This window comes from Nematostella vectensis, chromosome 3 (assembly GCF_932526225.1).
Source record: "Nematostella vectensis chromosome 3, jaNemVect1.1, whole genome shotgun sequence".
Taxonomy (NCBI): domain Eukaryota; kingdom Metazoa; phylum Cnidaria; class Anthozoa; order Actiniaria; family Edwardsiidae; genus Nematostella; species Nematostella vectensis.
In genome coordinates, this window is record NC_064036.1 from 17,374,103 (window position 1) to 17,393,641 (window position 19,539).

The window sequence follows — 19,539 nt, forward strand, 5'->3', positions numbered from 1 at the left end:
TAAGTTAAGTACTCGCATTCTCAAAGCATACAAAAAGGACAACAAATAGCCCAATAACTTTTATATCCTCAATAGACAATACAAATCTTCGTCCGAAACTCACCTTGCGTTGTTTTTTTTTTTGGTCGCTTTCTTGTGGTTCTGTTCGCTTTTAAATGTGAACTGTTACTTGCTTAAATTTACTAGCTAAAACCAGATAAATCTTGGCGTGAATGAATGTTAGTAGATCTCCTCTAGTTGACTTTATCCTTAAGTCACAAAATTTGAGGCAAAATAAATAATCATCGCATAATCGACAAGAACTTTTTCCCTTGCTCCGCTCTTGTATTTAGTCGCCATTTCGGGGCCGAGTGGGGCCTGGGAGTCGCGCGGATGACTGACTGACCAACACGGTCTCGAGAATGAATTAACGATTATCCTTAAATGTTATTTGACCACTGAATTAATGATAGTCATTAATTCATTGTCATGCGCAAGGCGCGGATGCTAAGGTGTTGTTGATCACATGGTTGACTACTCAAGCATTCAATTGCAAGCATTGAAGCAAGCGAGGATGACTGGTAAGCGAGGTCGATACCTTTTGAAATACTTGGCTTAAAACGATTTGTTTTGTCAATTGTTCATTGAGCGTGAAATTTTTATTCAAATATTTGATCTCTCGTTTTGACAAACTTCGATTTCGTAGTTCAAATGCGGGAAAAGTATAAAGAAATCCTGATCGATAAGTACGATGATCTATCACGTGTGGAATGCTTCGATCGTTCAACGTGATCCGAAATATTTCTGAAATAAGCTTACAAAAGCAATGGAGCATATATTAGCTACCATGCGATAATACTCTCGTCCATGGTCCCCATACAGCTGCTTTAGTTCAAGAAGAAAGGTTCCCAAGTCAAAGTTGTTTGCACGTCTAAACCATCCCTGTTACATTATCTTCGGCTGCTAAACTGTTATAGCCAAGTTGGCTTAAATATGCGTACCAAATGTACTAATATGTTATTATAAACCAAATATATATTCCGAATACCATGCTTTCTATCAGCGCTATTTTATAATTCAGGATAAATTGCAGGAGTGATATTAGACATCTATTTAGATACTTCATCCATCCTTATGCAGGACTCCCGGATATTGTGATATTATCAGATACTTTCTAATCAGATGCTATTAGATATCCATTTAAAGATACCCTCAAGCTCCTCCTCTATGCGGGACCCCACGAACTCGATATTAAATATAATTATCCTCATTTTTACTAAGAGATTACATTGCCAGCAATAATTTACACAGAATATATAAAAATATAGATTTTTTTAGTGATATGTTATGAAATTCTGTTTATGGTAATGTTATGCTTACTTTACAGGCCATGCAAACTTTACAGGCCATGCAAAAAAAACCTTTAATATATTGTAACACATTTTATTACTTTTTTATTAAAAGACAAACCACAGACACCAAACAAGAAGATAGTACCGCGGCTTAAGGTATGACATACAGTGTTTGACTCAATAAGAAAGTCTCATCTTTTTTATAATTTATCATGTTTATAATACTGTATTAATAGTTACTGCTAGTCTTCTATGCATCATGTTTGTGAAATTAATTACGCTAAAGATTGAAAATTGCTGCTCTTTTTTCTCCAGGTATGCGCATAGAGTGATGGGATAGCCTCTATTGTAACATGGAAAGCAGACATTGTCCTGAGCATTATCTGCTTTACATGTCACAATGGTGGCCATTGTATTGAAGCGGATTGTCTCCAATTGATTCTGTGTGCATACCTGGATAAAAAAGAGCTTTGTTCTTAGTTGTATGATAATTTATTTTATTAAAATTTCTGTTTTTATTACCATAGGCCTTTCCAGAATGTGGTACAAATTGTCCTACTGCATGTCGCAGCTGCAAAAATGAAAACTGCTCATACATTTTTGCAAAGAAGGTCAAGTCGAACCATGATGCTATTGAAAAGAAAGGGACAACCAACCCAACCAATCAGAAAGACATGATGTATTATAGGGTGTGTGATATTAACAATTACAATAACATTTTTCATCTATTATACACCAAGTGTCAAAGTTCACGTTTTCTAGTATCTAATTTTGGTAGAGGGTGCATCACCTGAACTTGAAGAAATTTGACGGTTTCCCCAGGCAACAATGATGGCAACAGTACAATTTAAGTACTGTGAATTAAACTAAACCGGAAGTCACACAACTTTTGCATTCATTCATGTCAATATTTACAAATGGTTTACATAGAGTTTGCTTTTTATTCCCTCACATTTTGCATTCACATTGTGACACTTTCTATGATAATAAAGCTTTCATTGACTGGAACCTTGGGAAAGCATTGTTTTGTGTTAAAATAGGACAACAAAACCTGCTGTTTCCCTCAGTCCCAGTCAATAAAGTGTTAATTAATAGGTTTTCTTAAAGGTGCCAGCTCAACCACACTGTGCACCATGTGCAGATAAACGTGTGTATGCAGAACCACCATATCGCATTTGGAACCTCTGTGTGTGAGCAAAAGAAGGGTAAGGTGCCAGCTCAACCACACTGTGCACCATGTGCAGATAAACACATGTATGCAGAACCACCATATCGCATTTTAGCCCAAGATTTATGTCTGCAAGAATGGTCAAGGATTACATAATTAATAAGTTATCATTTTGCATGACACAATAATAGCAATGAAGCGAATACATGCAGACATGCACACTCAGCAGTCTTCAGATTATGTAATCAGTTTATTATGTTGCAGCTAAAGGTAGTCTAATAATGTATCCTTAGACTATTGCACTGTCAGCTTATTTGCTTAAATTTAAGTTCTGTCCCCTCAAGTCACATTCTTGGAGCATGTTTCAAATTTCATACTCTGGCCTCACAGCATTGCATATTTATTTGATTCTAGGCAGACGTCCTGCATCAGAAACACCAAAATGACATTGTCATTTTGACATTTAAAAAACATGGTCTGGGCACAACAGTAGAGTGCTATGGCACAGAAGGTGCCGGTGCAGCCTTTGTTGGGCACGAGGGGGAGAAGCCTGCCCATGAACTTGGGAAAATGGTTAAGAAAATGTTTGAGACGTTTATGGAAGGTGAGACTAAGGACTGGGAGACCACAAAATATGGAACCCCTGGTCCATGTACCACCTCCTTGGACCACCCCTAAAACTGCCTAAAAGCTGAGACAAAATGAATTTGTGTGAATAAATCTGGCACATTAGAGACCCTAAATGTCTGATACAGTCCAATATTTAATATAACAGCAGTCTATGTGCCTCTACCGCCATCTTGGAACATTATCCACTAACCATTCCTAATGAAGGGTATAAGAGGAATATATGTTGTAGGGGTGTAAAGAATGTCCCCACCCCAACCCATTCTCCCATATCCTTTATAAAGAGTTTGCTATTTGTTTTTCTCTTCTCACTTCAAACTTTTTTCATTTCTTACATAATTGATCTTGACACAATATCAAAATTTGTGTCCGCTCCACTATTTTATCAAAGCATTATTTCCATTTTCAAGTTTTAGTTGCATTATTGAATTTACAGTAACAAAAGTGTTTGGGTAATTTTTAATGATGGCCGAAGTTGTTGAAAAAGGTTGTTTAAGCTTTGTTTTTTGTGTTTTATCATTGTCATTATTATTGTTATTCACACAACTGGCTTTCAAAATGCTATAAAAAATTAGTCACAAATATGACTGAAAATGTTGAGGAAAATGATCAGTTGTACAAGTGATCCATAAAAGTCCAATATCAAACCATGATTTATGATACCACCCGATGTTTTTCTTATTTCAAGTGGAAAAATTTTCTTATGAAATGGGAAGGGTGTCAAAATCACACGAATTACCATAAGAACTATAACATGCACCCTTCTTGTTACTAACACCAATTTTCCTATCATTAGAGGCCGTTAGGACAATAACAATGCAATATCACTTTGCTTGACAAGCTAAGCTTGGTGAGTGTTTTTTTTATTTCACTTTTTTTGTTAGTTGAAAAATCAGGGAGCTATTTTTACTAGTTGCATGGGAAAGGTCAGAAAGTATACTGACCAAGAGTAACAGCCGAGATCAGTATTGTCAGATGCCCCTGTAGCAAAATGTCCTAAATCATATTTACTTTTATTTTACAGATCCTGGAAAGAGAGGAGCTCCCAAAAAGGTATAATTTAAAATTTGTATAGGCGGATGCATTAAGATGTCTTTGTCTCATGCTGAAAAATACAATTAGGGGCATCTTTCACTGGATCTGGAAAGGAGCACCACAAAGTTAACAAGACTCCAATCCAAATTTCAAACCTTTTGCCACCAAAATTCTCAGGTTTACTGAAGGGTGGTTAACACTAGTGACCTTGACTGCACTAATCATTTGACTGCAGTGTTGTCCAGATGGAGTGGGGGCATAGCGTTTCTCAGTTTTGTTCAAGTCTAATCCTCCACCCTTTCCCAGGACCATGAGGGTAGGGGTTTCAATTGACTAGTGCATAATGGTATCAGATAGGCATCGTTTTGGCGTTCTCTCTTATACATTTCTTAAAAGATAGTAGAGGATTTAAAGTTAAAAAGTCCACTTTCTTTGTTGGTTTTCCAGCTAGTCTTCCAAAATTTTGCCATTTGTGAATATGTATAATCTGGTGTTTTCTCGACAAACGTGAAATAATTCCAAGCCCTTTCAGCATGTTAATTGTATGCTTCACTTTCAGCATGTTAATTGTATGCTTCACTTTCATCATGTTAATTGTATGCTTCACTTTCAGCATGTTAATTGTATGCTTCACTTTCATCATGTTAATTGTATGCTTCACTTTCAGCATGTTAATTGTATGCTTCACTTTCAGCATGTTAATTGTATGCTTCACTTTCAGCATGTTAATTGTATGCTTCACTTTCAGCATGTTAATTGTATGCTTCACTTTCAGCATGTTAATTGTATGCTTCACTTTCAGTTAATTGTATGCTTCTTCTCTATGGTATTTTAGAGATGCCATAGCTGCAATGACAGCAATGCCCTTGCACGAAGAGTTTGTACAACGTGCAAGGCCTCTTTCCCTCCCCCAAAAAAGAAGGAAATGAGGGGGGATGGGAATATCACCCACCAAAGAGGACATCTTTTCGATAGGGTAAGATTAATTATTATACTGTATTGCGTAATCATACAAAACAAGCTTTAGAAAACAATCTTTAGGAGATTTCCCGGACAACTCCCGTTATATGTTCATTAGAATAGCCAATGAACAGGGTGGTAAAGTGTGTCTTCGTGAAACGAGATATGGCCGTTTTACACTGCCGAGAAACATGAAATCGTCCATTTTCCATCTCCGTGGAACGTGATCTAACATGATTTAGCAGTTTTGAGTCTACGTGAACCCAGATCTAGCTTATAGTTATTTTCTAGGCGCTGTTTGTTTCAGCCAGTAAAACGTGGAAAGCCATTTTTATGTCCGTGAAAATGTCATCCATACCCCCCTTTACCACCCTTAATGAAAGATACCAAACAGAATATGGAGCAATGAAAAAAGAGAGTAAGAGAGTGGAATGTCTTTGACATTAAAAGAAGTATATTTATTAGAGGGTGCACTGCCGAAACTGATGTCATCATGTTACCATTTTAATTATTATTACTAGCTTGAGTTGTTCGCTAAAGTTTTCGATTTTGCAGTTAAGAAATGTTTGTCTTTGTAGTTAAGAAATCCAACTCTTTTGATTCCATGTTGAACTTTTTCCTTAGTATTTCAATGGATATATCATACAATGATGGCAACGACTGCAATACACTTATTTCAATTAACATTAAAACTGGCTAAGCATAACTGTATATCCGCTATACTCGGTCGGTCGATTAGCTGCAAAGTCTTTACAAATGCCGAATTATGTTATTTAGTATTCTTTCTGATCTATCATTTATGCCAAACAGATATATTTTGACCGTTTCGTAGTGGGCATACCACGGAAACCGAGAAATAGGCTGGATGCCATAGACAGTACACTAGTTATATTTTGTCATTACCACTGTAATCATCATCATCCTCATCATTATCATCATCATATGTCATCATTATTATTATTGTTGTTGTTGTTGTTGTTGTTGTTGTTGTTATTATTATTATTATTATGTAAGTAATTTTTATGCCTTTACTCCCAATAATAACAATTACACAGATAGGCAGAGGGCTATACTGCAGCTGGCTCTTTTCGCAGGCAAGACCAGAGACTATATGAATTTTGGCTTTTCTTCCACAGTGGCTCAAATCCGATAAAAGTCTTTAATAAAAATTGTCCATGATAAATCACCCTTACGAACCAGCGAACGCTGTATTATAATAACTGTAAGAATATTTGTTTAGCAAAAGAAGTAATTATTTTTGCTTGTATCATGATCCACAGGCAGATGTCCTTCAAAAGGAGCACGGCGTGGATGTGGTCGTCCTTATGTTTGGACGGCACGGCAAAGGGACGACCACATCCTGCTACGGCACAAGAGGAAGGGGCCTGAAGTTTATCGGGGACCAGCAGGAGGCCAAACCTGACGAGGATGGCAAACTTGCCTTCCGCTTGTTTGATAGATTCATGAGAGGTCTGTGATACAGATATCTTTTTCCACAAAATTTACAGAACAATATTTAAACTACTAGGGCCCTCCCCTAGTAAATTTTTATATTTACGATATTGATTTGTGTATGCTGTATTGATAATTGCATAAATAAAGTAGTCCCAGGGCAAAAGACGATTCAGAGATGCTGAAATTTATCAACTTTTCAAGTTCAATTTCAAGTCAAGCTTTATTATGATCAGGTTGAGGCGGACCGTCGCGTTGTGTTTATGATACTGAGCAAATTCTCTTTTAAAATACTTAAAAGTAATCTCATTGTATTAAATAATCCCAATTGGTAAAAACAAAAACTAGTTTGTCCATTTCAGCCCAAAGAAAAACACCCGCGGCAACAACACCACCCACCGGGTCACCCGCGGCGACAACACCACCCACGGCAGCACCCGCGGCGACAACACCACCCACGGTGGCACCCGCGGCGACAACACCACCCACGGGGGCACCCGCGGCGACAACACCAACCGAGGCGGCGTCAACATGAACATAGCATGCTCCATGTACAAAACAGAATAAATCAGTTTATTTTTCAAGTCTGTTTTTTGTGTGATTATAACTGCTTAACCAGGGGCCTGTTTCTCAAAGCACTCAAGTATTCTCTGTACCCGAAAACTTCGAATGTTTTCAGTTTTGTTAGCTGCTGCTTTATTGCTTGTTTCGTTCTTGGACCTCCTTTTTCTATTGATGCTTTCTTTTATTTTGTAATACCTTCAAAATCTCACGAGTAACCCCAATATTTAAAAGTGACCCCTCTCAACCAGGAAACTACAGGCCAATAGCTATTCTTTTCTCCTTTAAAAAAATCCTTGAAAAACTTGTATATGATCAATTAATCTTCTATCTTGAAAAGCATAATATCTTATTTCAATATCAGTTTGGATTCAGGAAAGGCCACTTTACAGAGCATGCAATCTTAGAAACTATCGAAAACCTTAAAACAGCACTAGATCAAAACATGCTGACCTGTGGTATTCTCCTTGATTTCTCGAAGGCATTTGATACCCTAAACCATAACATTTTACTTGATAAAATGTACAAATATGGAATTAGGGATACCCCACAAAAATGGTTTTCAAGCTACCTAAATGAAAGAAAACAGTTTGTCAAATTAGGAAACACTGAATCGGACCTTCAACCAATTACCTGCGGAGTCCCACAAGGGTCAACACTTGGACCTTTGCTTTTTCTTCTATACATCAATGACCTCCCACACTCCTAAAAAAAACTGAAATTCAGGATATTTGCAGACGATACAAACATTTTCTATTCATCTAAAAATCCTAAAGATTTAGAGCTAACCATTAACACTGAACTATTAAATGTAATCAAATATTGCAATGCAAATAAATTATCCATTAACTTTAAGAAAACTAACTACATTATTATTAAATCACCTAGGAAGAAAGTTAGTATCATCATCACAGCCTGTGATATCGAGCACAAAAGTACTATTAAATATCTTGGCATGTTTATTGACAATCACCTTAAAAACAATCATCCATGCATCATCATTAAGGGATACGAGGACTTATTTTTAAACAGGCACTTTTTCCGTTTATTTTACAATGGTTAATGTAATCTAGATATTCTTTATATGTAATTATTTGTTTTCTTTATTTCGTTTAAAATGCCCACATAGATTTAGCGCTTTACAAATAAATATTATTATTAATTAAACTGAAAACACGAGATTTTTGCACTAAAATACTCCAAAGGGATCATTAACATACTAACACTTCTCTCATTAACTGCTGGCTGCAAGTGTCACAGCAGTCCGGATAAACCTCGTCAAGTTGAATATTCAGATAAACTCGTCCCAAAGCTGCAATTACGATGAAAAAGTCAGCCTCTTATTTCCTTTGCCTTTTTAGCGAACGTCCTTAATGCAAGAGAAAAAACTGTCTGTGTTGAACGCGATCGGAGCCTGCTAAGTCATAATCCTCGGTCTACCCCATCACAACTAATGCAAAGAGAAATCCCTAAGACTAACCCCAACCCCAACCCCAACCCAAACCCCAACCCCAACCCCAACCCAAACCCCAACCCCAACCCCAAACCCAAACCCAACCCCAACCCCAACCCCAACCCTAACCCTAACCCTACCCTACCCTAACCCCAACCCCAACCCCAACCCCAACCCCAACCCCAACCCCAACCCCAACCCCAACCCTAACCCTAACCCTAACCCTACCCCAACCCAAACCCCAACCCCAACCCCAACCCAAACCCCAACCCAAACCCAAACCCAAACCCCAAACCCAACCCAACCCCAACCCCAACCCCAACCCCAACCCTAACCCTAACCCTAACCCTACCCTACCCTAACCCCAACCCCAACCCCAACCCTAACCCCAACCCCAACCCCAATCCCAACCCAAACCCTTACCCTACCCTACCCTACCCCAACCCCAACCCCAACCCTAACACTAACGTAACCCTAACCCTAACCCTAACCCTAACCCTAACCTAACCCTAACCCTAACCTAACCCTAACCCTAACCTAACCACCCTAACCCTAACCCTAACCCTAACCCTAACCCTAACCCTAACCCTAACCCTTACCCTAACCTAACCCTAACCCTAACCCTAACCCTAACCCTAACCCTAACCCTAACCCTAACCCTAACCCTAACCCTAACCCTAACCCTAACCCTAACCCCAACCCTACAACCCTAACCCTAACCCTAACCCCAACCCCAACCCCAACCCCAACCCTAACCCTTACCCTAACCTAACCCTAACCCTAACCCTAACCCTAACCCTAACCCTAACCCAAACCCTAACCCAAACCCTAACCCAAACCCTAACCCCAACCCCAACCCAACCCCAACCCCAAGCCAAACCCCAACCCTACAACCCTAACCCCAACCCCAACCCCAACCCCAACCCCAATCCCAACCCAAACCCTTACCCTACCCTAACCCTAACCCTAACCCTAACCCTAACCCTAACCCTAACCCTAACCCTAACCCTAACCCTAACCCTAACCCTAACCCTAACCTAACCCTAACCCTAACCTAACCCTAACCCTAACCCTAACCCTAACCCTAACCCTAACCCTAACCCCAACCCCAACCCCAACCCAACCCAACCCAACCCAACCCAACCCCAACCCCAAGCCAAACCCCAACCCCAACCCCAACCCTACAACCCTAACCCTAACCCTAACCCCAACCCCAACCCCAACCCCAACCCTAACCCTAACCCTAACCCCAACCCCAACCCCAACCCAACCCAACCCAACCCCAACCCCAAGCCAAACCCCAACCCCAACCCTACAACCCTAACCCTAACCCTAACCCCAACCCCAATCCCAACCCAAACCCTTACCCTACCCTAACCCTAACCCTAACCCTAACCCTAACCCTAACCCTAACCCTAACCCTAACCCTACCCTAACCCTAACCCCAGCCTCAACCCTAACCCTACCGTAACCCTAACAATACCCATACCCTACAACCCTAACCCTACCGTAACCCTACCCTACCCTGCCCTAAGCCCAACCCTAATCCCTAACCGGTCTATTGGTCTACCCCAACGAAACTAAGGCTATGAGGGACCCCACTATAGTTTACCCTTTTTTAACTTTTTTGGGGTAAAACTGAAAACGGGGTGTACTCTTCTGTGTTTCTACCCCAACGAAACTAATGCTATGAGGGATCCTTATGGCCTTTTTTAACTTTTTGAGGGTAAAACTCAAAACGGGGTGTACTCTTCTTGGTATCCACCCCAACGAAACTAAGGCTATGAGGGATCCCTATAGTTTTCCCTTTTTTGGGGGTAAAACTCAACACGGGGGAGGGGGTACTCTCATCGGGGTCTACCCCAACGAAACTAAGGCTATGAGGGACCCCACTAAAGTTTACCCTTTTTTAACTTTTTTGGGGTAAAACTGAAAACGGGGTGTACTCTTCTGTGTATCTACCCCAACGAAACTAATGCTATGAGGGATCCTTATGGCCTTTTTTAACTTTGAGGGTAAAACTCAAAACGGGGTGTACTCTTCTCGGTATCTACCCCAACGAAACTAAGGCTATGAGGGATCCCTATAGTTTTCACTTTTTTGGGGGTAAAACTCAACACGGGGGGGGGGGGGGTACTCTCATCGGGGTCTACCTCAACGAACCTAAGGCTATGACTGAACGCCTCTGTCAGAATCGGTGCTGGAACGCATAGGCGAACAAGGAAAGAGAACGGGCTTGTCCGCTCTGGGGCTGGGGTGGAGCTTACCCCTTATCGCCTATCTCTAAGCCTACAACCTACCCCTAGTTATTTTTTTATTAATGTTTAAAATGTGAAATTGACATTACACTGGCGACATTTGATTTGTTCACTACTTTTAATTATAAGTTCTCTCTGTTTGATAATCCCAGCCTCGCCGGATTAATATAAATGTGCTACTTTACAGTTACAGTTACATGCCTATACAATCACTTTTACCTAACGTTGCGTTGGGACAGAAATGATATCCCGAAGTAAAGAGTCCTCGTTCTGTATCGCGATAGGACACACATCCCTATGTTCCTCTGAAGATTTGCGTGTGCGCATATGTTAGCGAGTAAAAGTTAGGGACGACTAACAATTTGTCTATTCAGCAGGTGACCCCGGCTACAAATTTAATGGAATTCTACCATAGATAAGTTACCATATGTGGATTTGTTAAAGCCCTCGTAACGCCATAACGCCTCGCAAAACGTACGCATGTTTTCTGTTGCACATAACAGTACTAGCGCGCCGTGATTAGCCATATGCGAGTGACTATCAAAGTAAGCAATTTGAGTGCCGCTGATCACGAAAAGTGCAGACCTACAACTTATCGTAAGGCAAGCTAGATTGAAAGACCCCACAGGAGGAACGGCATTTTGTAACTGATATACGATTGTTGTTTCCTCGTGCGGATCTTCTAGGCGGACGGGTAAGGTCTCACGAATGGAGCAGTCAAACCATGGTGCGAGATAGCCTGCGGCTTCCTCTATGGAGAGGTACCGCGTGGGAAGGCTGCTCCTTTGCAGGTCATAAATCCTGTTTCCCTGCTCGATACCTACGCACATTGCAGCAACGTTACTTTCTGGGAGCAAAGCGGACGGACGCGGGAGCAAAAGAGATTTGCCCCAGAAAATATGGCCAATTACCAAGGCAATTACGCTGCATGCACTGCTTCCGTTTCTACCGTTGAATGTTCCTTGACTTATTGTTTCAGGGAAACACCAGGCGTGGACGCCTTGGCCTAAGTCTTTAGACTGTATGGCTGTAGACGGAATTGCGTCGTCTCCTTCGTCATCGCTACTCTCATCAGACTCCTCTTCGTCATCTTCTTCCTCCTCGTTTTCTTCTTCATCAGGCGTCTGCAGAGTGTCACGGAACTCCTCCAAGTCTTCATTTAGTACAGGGGCAAAGGAAGAAAAGCCTGACGAAATTTGCCGCATCGCAAATTCGATCCCTTGTTGAACCAGGGCCAGCTTTCCCCTGAGGACACCCTCTCTGAGGGAGTTGGATTCGTAACGTCGTCTCTGTCGATAAAGAATAGTATAATAATGAATTTACAACATAACAAAAATATATTGATATATTGATATTCAATTGCTCGTCGAATTCGAATTAGCGCTAATATTGCATTACATATGCATTTTGTTGGCTGGATTAAACTTGATCACCTGTTGTGGGGGCTCAGTTGTGATATCTATCGGCAAAACCTGGTTGCCTGTGTCACCTGTTAAAAGAAAACAAGCATATTTAATTTCACTATTGGAAACATTTTTCAACATTTATCATTACTTCTTATCAATGTAGCATTTTTGGATTACAAAATCAATTCAGGAAAGGCGATATTACCTGCAAGAAAGTCTTCAAGTTTTTCTTTTTGCAGCTCCAACGACGGTAACAAGTTTCTGCAGTAGTAAAGCAAAAAGGAGCGCATCTCCCTTTTCACCACCTGTCTTTCCTCGGTATACCGCCGCCTCTCCATCTCTAAGTCTACCAGAAGACGCTTGGTACGCACTGGAACTAGAAACGAAATAGACAAAACAGAAACAAAAATAAAAATCAAATGCCTATCACTGCGTTCACATTAGCGCCGTAACATATCTAATTATCGTGTAAAAATAAAACTTGTTTTGATAATAATAGAAGCAAATTAGCCTATTCAAATCCAATGTGGATTTCCTTGCGTCCACTTGTCTATATAGGGCAAGGCTAACGTTTCGCGTCTTGTATGAACTCAGTATGAATATATCTTACTTGCTGAATCATCCTCATGCCTATCGCACCACGGAAATTGGCCGACCTCCATTTGGCTCATGGATATCTTCCTGCCGTCAAGCTTCTCCCAAGCATCTACCAGGACAGCTGCCTCTGTTTTTGTTTGCGATATTTTTTTGCGCAGTTTACTTCTTTGCTTGCCACTATCTAAAACATAAAAACACAAAATACAGAACTTTCTATTCACTTTTAAGCTTTGTTTGAAAGCATGGGACATTCATAAAATACACTCAAAACATTTTACTGCTGATAAAGTAGTTTAGTCCCTGAACTTCGCTGTCATGCTCCTGCTACTGTGTTGTACATGCAACCCAGAGGAGTAAAAGGGAGTCCAGGAATGAACTAAAACAGCCTTAAACGCCGCTACTGTAGTACAAACCTGTCATCTTCGACATGTTGTAGGCCGCCTGGGAGATAGCGTAGTGGGCAGCAACTATCCTCTGTTTGAGATAGGCAAGAGTTTTGCCCTTGAGCCGGGTTTCGGTGCCATCAACATCGAATGACAGCGAACATGGGGCTACCAGCTCCTTCTTTCTCTTGCTAGCAATGTCGAACACTTTCAACAGCTGTCTGTGAGTTGGTGACGCACGTTCACCAAGACTTTGGATGTGGCCCAGGAGCATGTCCTCTTCAGGAGAGGTCTTGTAAATAGTAGAGGCAGACTTCTCTTCAGCTTAAACATAAAAAAGTTGTGTTAAACTTATATACACCTATTTCACAAAAGGTTGTCAGTGCAAATGGCGAATGGTAAATAGCAGTTCTAAGCCCGAAAGGGGCTTACGGGTACTAATCATTCGTAAAATAAAAGGTGTTAAATAGATTCAAGCAATGTCAGAGCCATACATTGATGACCTTTCGTGGATAATTGTTTGATTTATCCATATTCTTCATCATTTAGTAGAAATTTGATAAGAACCATGGTAGTAGAACTGCCATTTGTCAATCGCCATTCGCCGTTTTCGCACTGACAACGTTTTTTGAAATAGGTGTCCGATATTGCAATGCCTCTTGGTCAGTACCCATTGTACCCAGTTTTTTATGTGTCGGCTACTTTATGACTGAATGTTATCAGAGGTCTCTGCGACATAAACCACTGCTGCAAGCATCGTACCTCGTGCAACTGCAATCACTTCGGCCTTCCACTCTTCAAAGGAAGCATCTACGCCCGCAAGCTTCTCGCTTATCTCTTGAGTCAGACCTTCTATACGTTTCTCTGCCTGTTGAGCATTTGAAAGCAAAGAATACAGCAACAACATTTCCGTTGTTCCGTTGTTGTCACTTGATATGACTTCCAACGTGGCCTAAAAGAAGAGTATATTACCTTGCTGTAACGCTGAGCCAATGAACGTGGGAGGGATTCTATCTTCCTCTGATTCCACTTTTGTGCATGCTCTGTAAGGAGCTCTTCCCGACCTAAAAACAAATCAGTTCAATCACATCTGAGAAATCTTAACTCAGTAAAGGGTGGTATAGGTGGTGAAGGTTGGCTAAGCAGCTTTCTCGCATTTAATTAATTATGGTAACAATAAGAAGTTAAACATACCCTCTGGAAGCATATGTTTAGTGGACGACCCAAGTCGAGAAAAGTGGCTGTTTATCAGTTCGACCTCTTCGCCTGTTGTTGCGGCAGCACCCTCCTGCCATCGCCCTCCCCACTGCGGCTGTTGAAATAATACTCGTTACATGGTAACATCTGACAAATGTAAGCCCATTTTACAATAATAGGAACTGTGCATATACTTAACGTGCTGACCTGACAGTTCCAGGAATGTGCCTTGGCGTGCATCACTGATAAGGCGGGCTTCATTTTTGACGCTGTGTCTGGATCATGCATCCGCAGCCAGGGCCAGTACTGACAAACTACGTCATACCAAAAAAATTCGACTTCCTTTGGCAGAAAGTATGTTGTCTGGAGATAGTGCGCGTACCCATAAATCTCCCCGTGAAACATGTTCACTGCATTATGGGCAAGGGCATGTCTACATCCGGCGATTTCGAGACCTGTTTCAGAAAGGTTTTTCCTCTTCTTTGCCACATTCCCTGCAGCACGCCAGTTGCTTTCGCCACACATGCCATTAGAACTGTCACTCTGGAATCAAGAATGTCATGGATTGCATAGAAAAAAGGGTTGCTAAATCAAACATGAACCAAATACGGTGGTACTCCGATTTAGAGTTGGAAAGAGTGAAGAAAAGGAATACTCCCGTAAAATCCTGGATCCAACCATAATGTCTCGAGAGTACAGGAGAACAGAAATAGAACAATTTGAAAGTAACACTTTAACACTGTCAAGCCAGTATAGTACTTTAGTCAAACGAAGATTATAGGAAAAGCAATGAACTGAAACAAGAACGCCATTACTGCACTTGTAATGATCATCCCCAATGTTAAGGTTTGTTGTATATACCTTCTTCGTGGGGCACTGGTACACATTTTGCAAGTGTGCATCGACCTTTACGTTATTGGCAATGAAGGCTTCACCGTAGTAACTGTCTGCTTTACGTCTACAAGAAGGTCCAAGTTGTAAGGTCAGCATAATATATAGTGTTACCCAAAGTTCCATGTTGAACGCCCACCAGTGTCGTCACATAAAAACCAACAATGATATAAACGTTTGGCCGTGGCTATAAAAAACCGTGAAGAAGCATGTATGCTGTCATAACTGGCAGCTGTTTCGGTCTTATTGGCAATAACTGAGTGCAGAACCACCAGTAAACAGAAGAGCAGATACCTTTGCCCAAATGAAAACTGTAGTTAGCTGCACCAATATACAGCTGTCCAGCCATGGACAGCTTGTATGAGAGCTACAGTACCTCCACTACCACTATAAAGTAAAGTAACTTTAAAGCAGAAACCAGCTACTTGCACTATTATGCTGGTTATTTTAATCTAAGCTTACCATGTTTTAATCTGAGCTAATCCAGATCCTTTGCTTTACTAACTTAAATGTTGTGAACTCAAAAGTTTTACAAACATAGAATCAAGTTGTACATTATGAAGTAAATGAGCTTTGCACAAAACAGTACTCACTTTCCTGCAGATGCGAACCGGTAAAGCTTCATGTTACCATCAACGTGCATGGAATGTGGCAGGTCGTCACAGGCTGGGCAGGTCATCCAGTCAAGTTGGCGGATTTTATCTATCTCAAACTGGCAATATTTCCATTCACGAAATGCTGTCCGGAATGTCTGTGGATTGACTGTGCCAACCTACAGAAGAGATAACACAAGGACTGTATTGGCTGGAATAGGATACATTGAAAACTACCACAATAGTACAGTGTAATTGTCAATCAGTGGCATGCCAAATGCATCTTCAGTAACTATTTTGTCATATGATGATATTTATGCTGGTAAAAAAGTCTTGTTGTGACAAGATATGATAGAAAACAACATCCAAAGAGTGGATTTCAATACACTTACTCGCCCTCTACACTTGGAGAACTCCTCAAGAGATTTGAGAAAGGCCCTTTCTGAGATGCCTGGCACCTGCTTCTGCAGCATGTCCCAGTAGACAAAGAGGCTATCATCAAAGGCGTAACATGCACCGGTTATGCTCCCTGGCCAGAAGCCGAGCTGCACAAGAATAATGGGGTGGTTACCCCCCCTTGTCTTATCACAACTGGTACAAACGTATCTCAGGTTATTCAGATCAAACCGCCCTAAAAACAAATAATAAAAACATTTAAAGTCATTTTAAATGCACATTTTCAATGCACATATCTTTAACAAGTTACTGGATGGCAACAGTTATGAATTGATGGTAAACATACAATCTCACCAAAAGTTATTTTAGATTTGAAATTATAATATCATAATCGACTGCATAAGGAATTAAGTCAGAGCGATGTGGATAGAAGGGCTCAGGAGTCTGTGAGAAAAAGTGGACCCCAGGGGAAAATGAGCATACTGTAAGTAAGTATCTATGTTGTCAATGTACAAAGATATAGAATATTTGACCTTAGATTAAATAAATGTTCATGACCTGTAAATTGTATTAGCAATAATGTAACAATGCTATATACCTTTCATAGTCACAACAAATATATGTGATTCAAGGAATCCAGCTATGCAGCATTTGTGGTTGCACTCAGGGCAATAGACCTCATCTTTAGTAGGGATACTTTTACCTTAAACACAATGTAAGCACCACAATATAAGCATTAGAATAATACTGTTAAATACTTTGGACTTAAATACTTAAGGAAAACTGGTAATGGAAGAAAACTTTTCTCTGAAGAAACAACATTCTGTTCATTTACTGTATTGATCTGTTTTTGTTTTGTTAAACATACACTGTACAGAGTGGCTTAAAGAAAACTACAAAGACATACACTGTAAGGCAAAGTAAAATATTAAACACACTACAGTAAATAATTATTTCAGCCACTTTTACTCTCATGCTTACTCTCATTTTTCCAGGTCTCTGAGGTAGTACACCATGATAAGCAGGGCACTATTGGAACATAATGGCCCTTCACCAGTGCCTGTCTGTCATGGAATGGACTGCTTTTATGTACAGATATATCACACTCAGAACACAAAGCAGTTCTTGGTCCACAGTCTGAGCACTGTATACTTGGCATTTTATTAATACAAAGCATGCATGTTTGGCTGGGCATTACTGCAAACGACTCTAGTTTAGCATTGAATAGCTGAGAACGCAGAGATTCCCAGCTTTCTTGTAGTGTGATGGATCTTTCGCTCCAGGAAGGCCTGTGCCTGCTCTGTCCCTCCCAGTTTCTCAGCAGTTCTCTTGCTCGGCTTAAAATATCCGTAAAATCATCTGCTTGTAAATACAAATACAAAAGGGTAAGAGGCACACTAAATTTAAAGGTGGGGCTGTATTTCTCTATGCATTTAGTAATTCAAATTCTCTGTTTTCATCATCTGCGAGTTTTACAGTTATAAGGTTTGGATTTTATGTAGCCCAGTGCCGTATCAAATTCCACTGAATTTGGTTTGGTGAGCAAGACAGAAAAAATCAAATTATGTAACAGTTGAACATAATTACAAAAAAATAAAAATAAAAGTTAAATAAATAAATAAATGAATGGATGGATGGATGAATGAATGAATAAATAATAAATATCACCATGTCTTTCTACTGCAAACTATTAGTAGATACATTATTGATGCATTTGGAATAAAAAATGTCTGTTTACCTGACAAATCTGCATTTTCTCCATCATTTGGAATGCAGTGTTCTGCTGTCTCTTCAGTCTCTGTAAGATTATATTGATTTATCATAAATATAAAGTAAGCTTATAAATGTTACAGTAGATTTTTAGCACCATTGACACATACTGATAACAATGTCACATTTGATAAAATCATGTTGCTGTGTCAGTCCCTTATGCAAGTGATTACATCAGGGAATCGAAAAAGAATAATTAAAATGGCAAATTCAACTTTCAAATTGATTGGGGTGTCCAACTTTGAAACTGAGGAATGGAACTGAGGAGCTCCCAGCTCCTTGGGACAAAACTGCTCTGAGGTAATAGGAGGCATCCGCCATTTTGCTAGCTCGTTACTCATGCATGCGCAGACACTTACCGAATTACATTTCTGCGCACATGACCGGCTTGATGTTAAGAGTCAATTCAAGCGCATTTGCTATTTGATCATAATCGTCAATTCATTTACGCGATCATGTTGAGTCCACTGACCCTGCCAGCTTTAAGTGCTTCAGAGCATGCACGTATTGGTGCCATTCAAGGATTGTTTGAGTGCTTGCAGCCATGGAGAATAGATTCTACAGAAGACTTTGTGAGACTTGATCTTTGTTTCATTATAGCGCTTTAATTATGTAAATAATACTTGAAAATGTGTTATAAAACGCTATAATAGTTCTACAGAAGTTCCGTGGCTACCGCCACTTCATCATTAATATTCTAGCGCTTTATATCACCTATATATTTCAAGTGGTGATCCTCTATTCAACTAGCCTGCTGACGGGAAATATTCAACTTGAAATAGCTTTTCAAGTAAACCTCCAGCCCAACTTGTTACAAAAACCAGCACAGTAGATACTATTAGGGGGAAATAACATATTGGCAGTAGTAATGTTTTACAGGAACAACAAATAGACAAGATAAAAAAGTGTTTAGACTGAGCACTCACACATTCATCTTGACAACTAACCTTCGCCAGAGACGTCAAACTCGGGGTTCAGCCTCTTTTCTTTAGATTTTTTCTGACCTTTATACGTCCCTTTGTTATTTCTGAGTCCCGTGGCTGGATCGGTAGAAAATAAAAATCGAACCGGTTTCCTCTTTCGCTTTGATTTTACTTCTTGCCGATCAAGCAAGTTTCTGCCTTCTTTGAGAAGTTCTTCTACGGATTTCTTTCTTTTACCTACAAAAAAATAGACGAGGAGGTAAAAAAAAATCGCCAAAGGCTCCCATCGTTTACACATCTCCAAAAGAGCCTTTGATGATGGTCAGTAAAAGCTTAAACAGCGCTGAACTGCGTCCCACTTACCACGAGATTTGGGCACCATATTGGATGTGTGATACCTAGACGCTGCGCCGAACGCTTTATAATTCACTTGTCCATGCGCATGACAATGAATTAATGACTATCATTAATTCAGTGGTCAAATAACATTTAAGGATAATCGTTAATTCATTCTCGAGACCGTGTTGCATGGCTGCCG

General features: G+C 40.2%; 4 protein-coding genes and 1 long non-coding RNA gene across 12 annotated transcripts in view; 3 read left to right on the forward strand and 2 right to left on the reverse strand.

Moving 5' to 3' along the window:
* LOC5514282 overlaps positions 1-19,539 on the forward strand; it is a 59,378-nt gene that overhangs the window by 36,900 nt on the left and 2,939 nt on the right. The gene's annotated exons all lie outside the window — the stretch shown is intronic.
* Positions 385-4,286, forward strand: LOC125556765. Its single transcript, XM_048725115.1, has 6 exons — positions 385-569; positions 1,444-1,487; positions 1,859-2,020; positions 2,914-3,103; positions 3,923-3,976; positions 4,151-4,286. The coding sequence occupies exons 1-5, from the start codon at positions 506-508 to the stop codon at positions 3,961-3,963; spliced, it is 501 nt and encodes a 166-aa protein (XP_048581072.1). The 5' UTR covers positions 385-505; the 3' UTR covers positions 3,964-3,976; positions 4,151-4,286.
* On the forward strand, positions 5,144-7,157 carry LOC116619022 (classical arabinogalactan protein 7). Its single transcript, XM_048725116.1, has 2 exons — positions 5,144-6,591; positions 6,936-7,157. The coding sequence occupies exons 1-2, from the start codon at positions 6,447-6,449 to the stop codon at positions 7,106-7,108; spliced, it is 318 nt and encodes a 105-aa protein (XP_048581073.1). The 5' UTR covers positions 5,144-6,446; the 3' UTR covers positions 7,109-7,157.
* Positions 7,170-10,505, reverse strand: LOC125561241. The gene is made up of 3 exons (XR_007307276.1): positions 10,491-10,505; positions 8,359-8,446; positions 7,170-7,839 (listed from the first exon to the last, which is right to left on the reverse strand). It is a non-coding gene; the product is annotated as an uncharacterized LOC125561241 (long non-coding RNA).
* LOC116618759 lies at positions 10,945-19,511 on the reverse strand. Of its 3 annotated transcripts, XM_048725112.1 has the most exons (17): positions 19,365-19,509; positions 19,026-19,238; positions 18,047-18,106; positions 17,290-17,667; positions 16,907-17,011; positions 16,305-16,543; positions 15,913-16,091; positions 15,290-15,386; positions 14,636-14,971; positions 14,426-14,543; positions 14,204-14,295; positions 13,994-14,099; positions 13,262-13,555; positions 12,862-13,029; positions 12,457-12,627; positions 12,279-12,334; positions 10,945-12,134 (listed from the first exon to the last, which is right to left on the reverse strand). In XM_048725112.1, the coding sequence occupies exons 1-17, from the start codon at positions 19,381-19,383 to the stop codon at positions 11,241-11,243; spliced, it is 3,525 nt and encodes a 1,174-aa protein (XP_048581069.1). In that variant the 5' UTR covers positions 19,384-19,509; the 3' UTR covers positions 10,945-11,240. The 3 variants fall into 3 exon arrangements, with proteins under 3 accessions (XP_048581069.1, XP_048581071.1, XP_048581070.1); XM_048725114.1 differs by lacking the exon at positions 17,290-17,667 and having other exon boundaries at positions 19,365-19,511; XM_048725113.1 differs by lacking the exon at positions 19,365-19,509 and having other exon boundaries at positions 18,047-18,636; positions 19,026-19,165.